This window comes from Austrofundulus limnaeus, unplaced genomic scaffold, assembly GCF_001266775.1.
Source record: "Austrofundulus limnaeus strain Quisiro unplaced genomic scaffold, Austrofundulus_limnaeus-1.0 Scaffold8, whole genome shotgun sequence".
Classification (NCBI taxonomy): domain Eukaryota; kingdom Metazoa; phylum Chordata; class Actinopteri; order Cyprinodontiformes; family Rivulidae; genus Austrofundulus; species Austrofundulus limnaeus.
In genome coordinates, this window is record NW_013952410.1 from 2990096 (window position 1) to 2996519 (window position 6424).

General features: G+C 38.8%; 1 protein-coding gene across 1 annotated transcript in view; it reads right to left on the bottom strand.

Annotated features, from left to right (window-relative positions):
- Positions 1-4206, bottom strand: part of lpar3 (lysophosphatidic acid receptor 3) — a 17494-nt gene extending 13288 nt beyond the window's left edge. The window contains exons 1-2 of the mRNA XM_014000206.1: positions 4121-4206; positions 2721-3475 (exon numbers count right to left, since the gene is read on the bottom strand). Of these exons, the coding sequence (XP_013855660.1) occupies positions 2721-3462 (742 nt within the window). The 5' untranslated portion in view covers positions 3463-3475; positions 4121-4206. The remainder of the gene's footprint in view (positions 1-2720; positions 3476-4120) is intronic.
- Positions 4207-6424: the final 2218 nt, after the last annotated feature.

Here is a 6424-nt window from a genome sequence, read left to right on the forward strand (position 1 = left end):
TCATCAGGCTTAAATCCAATGTAAAAGTTGTGCCTTCATTCATTCATTCATTCATTCATTCATTCATTCATTCATTCATTCATTCATTCATTCATTCATTCAATGATTTCTGGTAATAAAAAAGGTTTGGTGAGTAAAATGTGTGTCTGAACTGGTTTGACCAGTTTGTCTTAAACAAAGCATTTTGTCCCTCTCTTTCTTAGTTTTTATCAGATGAATTCATTTTTTAAACCCGGAGCTAAGACCACACCCTGAGAGATATCCTTTTCCTTCACTGATATGGCTCCCAAATTTAAAACCATTTCCTTTTTCAAACGTGCCCCTGGGGTTTTTACCCACACATCGGAGCAATCTCAGTAAACAGATAGCTTTGAATGAAACTTACGATGAGCATTAAGAAACTCAAGCGCACCAGAGCATGCATGATCTATAGAAAAGTGCATCTAAAAGCAATTGACAGAGTCGTAAAATATAGTTTCTCTCTTTAGGTTAGAGAGGAGGGGATGTTGACTGAAGGTCGGTGTGGTGAATGGTTCACCACACAGGCCTGCGTCCTTGCAGGGAGAGATAATTACACAGCAGTTTGAATAAAGGGTGTACACAGGCAAACAACTCCTATGCTCCATACAGTGCAGTCTGGAGCCATGTAGAAGGAGGAACTGTGCACCCAAAATTACAGACCTTTTTTTTTTTTTTGGTGGCTACAACACAACAGCTATCTTATGCATGCTTTTAACTGAAATCACCCACAAAGCTGCATGAAAGTGCTTCAATCAGTGCTTCAATTCAGTAGCTTAAGCACACAGTTTAAACTGGGATAGGCTTCCAAAGACCTTATGATTCAAAAGAACAAAGCAGTACAGCCCTATTCTTCTCTTTGGAGAGAAAAATCACAAAGTGGGAAATGATTTAAAGGCTCCATTGTTATTGGAATGCATCCTGTTGCAAATCCCAAACAGAAAGGAAATTTGAATGGCTTTAACACAAAGACAGAGCTCCAATGTTAAAAATGACCTCATCATGCCCGCCTGCCACTGAAACAAACCCTGCCGGCCTTAGCGGCGTCTCCATGTGTGATCTCAGACAGCATGATGAAACTTGGGAATCAAATCATGTGAAATGGTCTATTTATTGTGTGACGCGATTCTCCCTTTTACAACTTTGCATTTGGCTCTGGGACTACTTTCACAAGTTTCAATCAAATAAATTGTACCATAAAAAACTAAATAAAAAGCCTTAAAAGGAGCCTTATTGGAGAAAAATAATGGTCTTGAAATATACATTTTTTAGTTGATCTTGCAATGTGCAAATAAATGGATACTTAGGTTTAAAGGGGATAATTATTGAAGTGAGTTTTGTCAGTGATCAGTATCTTCCCTACAGCAGACAGCAACAACTTTAATTTGTATAATCAAAYGGAGCAATCGAGTTAGTATATTCTTCAAACATGACCAGTTTCAAAGCAGATTTATGTCATCTTAAAGGAGACATGTCCTGCTTTTAAATATTTCATTTTAAAATTAAAATCATTCAGTTAGGGTCTATGTAAAGTGAAACTGGAATGCTTTGGTCYAAATTCCTCCTTATGGTAACTCCACAAGCCCCTCGATCTTTCTCCCCTTTTCTGAGGTGTGTCTCAGATCAACTCGTTTTGAGGCTGTCTCTTTAAATCCAAACAAGCCAAACATGTTAGAGACGACCAAAGTGTAGTTGGTAAGTCCGTTGTAAATAATTTAACATCATAGTTCAGAAAACAACATAGGAAACTCAACAGAAAACTGAACAGGTTGAAAAATATGATCTAAACAGAATATAAAGATATCTATACAGCAGCAGGGGAAAAAAACTTTTCTGCACTCCTAGAGACTTCAAATACACTACAAAATGTATTTAATGTCTAAATAAGTGATATGTTCCCTTTAAAACAATTTCATTTTCAAATTTGTGAAAATAGTTTATGTGATTGCAATTTTTATCGTTTTTGTACTGCTGTCTCTTTTGCATAAGATTGTTATTGAAACAGAAGCAAATTCCTTCTGAAGGGGCTGCCACATGACGGGTCTTTTAGTTTTGTTACACACCTAAATTTAAAGGATTAAAAGTATTTTCAGACCAAAAACTGGAAAATCTGGACATATTTGTGATTACTTAATGTTAAAATTAAAAAACTGAATTCAAGACTTTTGACTGAAATCGTTAAATGTCTAAAGCAAAAGTAATGACAGCGTAAAAGTTTAAAAACTAGATTTGCGTGGATTGATACGAAATGTTTGTAAAATTATAAGTTGCTTTTAAGAAAGCAGAAATCTCCTTAGGAACTAACTCAGACTAGATGTTTTTTTTTTTTCAGCTCTTGGAATTCTCCAAATTGAGATTTATCTGACCGCTCTCTACTGAAGGTAAGATACTGACTGCTCATTTCAACTCCAAAGAACCCTACTTCATAAAAAAATATCTTTTTTAAAGATGAGGTTTTGAGTTTGCTTTAGATTCCCTAAAAGAATCATTTACTTATTAAAGTCGTGTTTTTGTCTCTCAATAAAAACAGATGTTTGCATTCCAGCACATTTTTAACAAAAAGTACTCATCTCCCTGTGACCTTTGTAATAACTCGAAACTCTGTTGAAAATAACACAACAGTAACTCACATCCTGCACTCTGACTCACGGRTGCATCAGAGGTGATTCCAAACAAACAACACTTGCAGGAGCAGCCCTTACCAAGCACGACCATGACTGTCTTGATGAGCTTGATGGGAGTCTTCTTGCGGTTGATTGAGCCGTTGGTGTGTCGCGACATCGTCGTAATCTTCTTCCTCACGTAAGCGTAAATCCTCAGGTAGATCCCCACCATGACGAGAAAAACCACCAGGTTAGACACTGACCAGAAGACCAAGTAGCTCCTGCTAAAGATGGGGGCCAGCTTGGAGCAGTCCTTGAGGTTGCAGATGCAGTTCCAGCCCAGGCTGGGCACCGCCCCCATGAAGAAGGAGATGCCCCAAACCAGAGAGATCAGCAGGGTCACCCTTCTCTTTGTCAGGTTGCTATGAACTTTCCAATTCATAACAGAAATGTAGCGCTCCAGAGCGATAACGAGCAGGTTAGCCAGCGAGGCAGACAGGCTGACGTCCAGAAGTCCTTGGCGGATGAAGTACTGCGTGACGGTGAGCGTTCGGGACACCTCGCCGGTGTTAAACATGAGGTACACGTACGCTATGCCCGCGAGGAAGTCCGAGGCAGCGAGGTTGGACAGAAGATAGTAGAAAGGAAAGTGAAACCTCTTGTTGGTGATGACAGCAGCGATGACCATGGAGTTGGAGACCAGGATGAAGCAGCAGAAGAAAGAGCCCACAACCTGGACCAGGATGAGCTGGGTTCGGTCCCATTTGTCTTCCTGACCGCTGTTGTTGTAGAAGAAGGCCATGCGCTCATCGTAATGACAGCTTACATTCTGCTGGGCCATTTTACTGGCAGGGCTGTGAAGCAAGAAGACTCCAAGTTAAAACACTAAACCACCATGATGAACCATATCCACTCGTTTGCAAAAGCAACATCTGTTAAGTGCTTTACCACTGAGTAGTGGAGGTTTTAGTGGTAACCAATAATGGTTCTAATTTTCTGCTATTAATATTTAATATCCTTAGCCAATTTACGATTTAAAGTAGGACGTTTGAACACTTACAAAGTCCTAAACTCTATATTATGAGAAGTGGGGGGGATGCTGGATGAAAGAAATGTTGAGAATGTTATCAGTGACTAGATTTCTTCAAGGCCAAATAACTTCCCTCCAGGAAAAAAAAAAAAGAAAAACACCAGAACTGTAGCTTTAAACAGGGTTAACCTCACAGTGAAGTGTTACTATAATAACCCTGTTAAAACCTGAGTGAAAACAACAGGTTCAGGAAATGTCTTGAACACAGTAATGCTCAAAGACAAGTTTACTCAATGGTTTCTCTCATTACGCAACTTTACAACTTGTTCGACCTGATTTAGGCCAGTGATAAAAAAAAAAAAGTACATTCTATAAAAGGAAAAGACAATGGCAGGGAGTAAAAGTTTGTAATATTTAAAAAAAAAGAAAGAAAGTTTCAGTCGAAGAGGAATAAAACAGGTGAGTTTACCTGCGTGGTGGCGGGTTAGRCTGAAAGGCGTTGCGAAACCTTCCGCGCTGTGTAAAACCCCATTGCAGCTTTGTTCCTGACAGCTGGAGAAGTGCCCAGACTAAGCGGAGGAGCCGGCTGAAGGAGCCTGCGACTTGGGGGGGAGTTTCTGCCCGRTGACGTAGCGCGCGTCGACCCGCCCACACAGCTGAGGGCGCGCGAGACGAACCCACCGCTCTTTGATCACGAGATACAACAACTAAAAGTTTAGATTAAAAAGCAAAGAATTCTGGAGGTTTGACTTGACTGGATGCTTATTAAAACACACAGCCCTTCCTTCACATCACGTATGAGAGTGTGTGTTTCATGGAATAAAGTCATTCAGACTTTTCAGATAAGAACAGTTACCCAAGACTCAGTGTGTAGACCTATAAAACGCAATAGCGAAGTAAGATGACGTAATAGGAAAAGGTCTCATAATAGATACCGCAGTTTAAAAATGAAACAATAGCTCATTTAAAAATAATAATAAAAAGTCAATAAAAAGCAAACTAAAACAATAAATGACAACGTGCAGCAGCCAGGCATCAGAAGCAGCAGAYCACTGACTGGATGGTGAAGTGCAGTTGTTCCAGTGTTTCCCTGTATTTTTGTTTCATGTTCAGCATTTAGTTCCTGTCCAGGGCCGGCCCAAAATTTGTAAGGGGTCCTCAAAAGATTTTCACTTGCCGGCCCCCAACACTCCACAAAATGTATACTTTTTCAGTGCTTTCTATTTAATTTCTTGAGTGATTTAACAATTTCTACATCGTTAGTTGACTGTTTGGGGGTTGGTGTAATTCAAACTCATCAAGTTTTTWTTTTTTTATTTTTTTATGGAATTAAAACAGCAGCAAATATTCCTCTCCCTTGTTTGCATCTAAATTCAGAGATTAGTTATGGAAATTTTCATGTCAGGGTTCAGAACACCTTGGCACAGATATGCATGTGTGGTTTAGGCCTGACTTTTGGGAGACAGTGGAGACAGGAGATGTTTGTCCTGTGACCGGTGATAGTTTCGAACACCCGCTCTATCTGTAATGTGACGTGCTTTGGAGTCCATGGACTTCGATAAAGCACTATAKAAGTTCAGASTTACCGTTTTGCTTTAGCGCTCTCAGGCCGCTCAAATTTCTCTRTCGAAATTACTTTTTTGACTCTCGTTTTTACAGCTTTTAGAAGAGAAAACTTTACCTTATTTCTTGCTTTCAGCCTAGCGTCTCTGATTTTATTGTTATCCCCTTTGACTGTTTACATCTGGGGATTATTTTACCAACTCAATATTTGCTGGATGTGAGATGGTTTAGTTATCAATGTTTGAATGTAATTAAGCAACTCATAATTGTTGGCAATAAACCAAGAGCTCTGTTGAGTTGGACCATTTATTATAAATTATACAGCAGATATTTGGTAGGTAATGATGCATATTTAGTGGTTATTTTTATTATAGCTGATCAAATTTGAATCAAAAACAGTGAAAATTTGCATATTTTGACAGGCTATAATGACTTTAGGCCAATCCCTTCCAACAACCTTTTACATTGTTCAGGTTTTACTATCACCAAAGACAAAAAAGCAATTAAGTTTGTGCAATGTCCATGTGAGTGTGTTTATCTGTAATATTAGCCACATATATTGTAAAACAGTGGACAGATTTTAATAAAAAGTAATTACAGGTGCCTTTACAACTGATTAACCTTTGAAGAAAAAACAAATTAAGATGGCTGCCACAGATAACTGGGCTCAGCAAACACAAATATTGTAACTCAGTCAATTTAACAGATATTTGGCTATATTTGATTTGGTAGTAAAGCTGACATATGAGTGCTAATTCATCACATTRACAACTGAAGCTGTAGCCAACTCTCTGGTTGTAACCAAAATATATCCCGAACCACYCAACAGATTGAAATAAGACTTTGATAATTTGATATTTGGACGCTCTACTGATGAACTGTTGGAGTCRAGCTGATTCAARATGGCTGCCACAGAACTTAGCAAGCACCAAAACGCTTTATAAACAGTCAGCTGAGTCTCCTTAACATATGTACATTCTGAGCAAGATCTTTGCTTATAACTATACAGCGGGTAAAATAAGTATTGAACACGTCACCATTTTTCTCAGTAAATACATTACTAGAGGTGCTAATGACATGAAATTTTCACCAGATGTCGGTAACAACCCAAGTGATCCATACATACAAGAACTTAGCTGCTTTTTTCTTGCCATAATACAAATTCTAACAGTCTATTCAGTAGGACTGTCAGCTGTGTACCGTATCCACC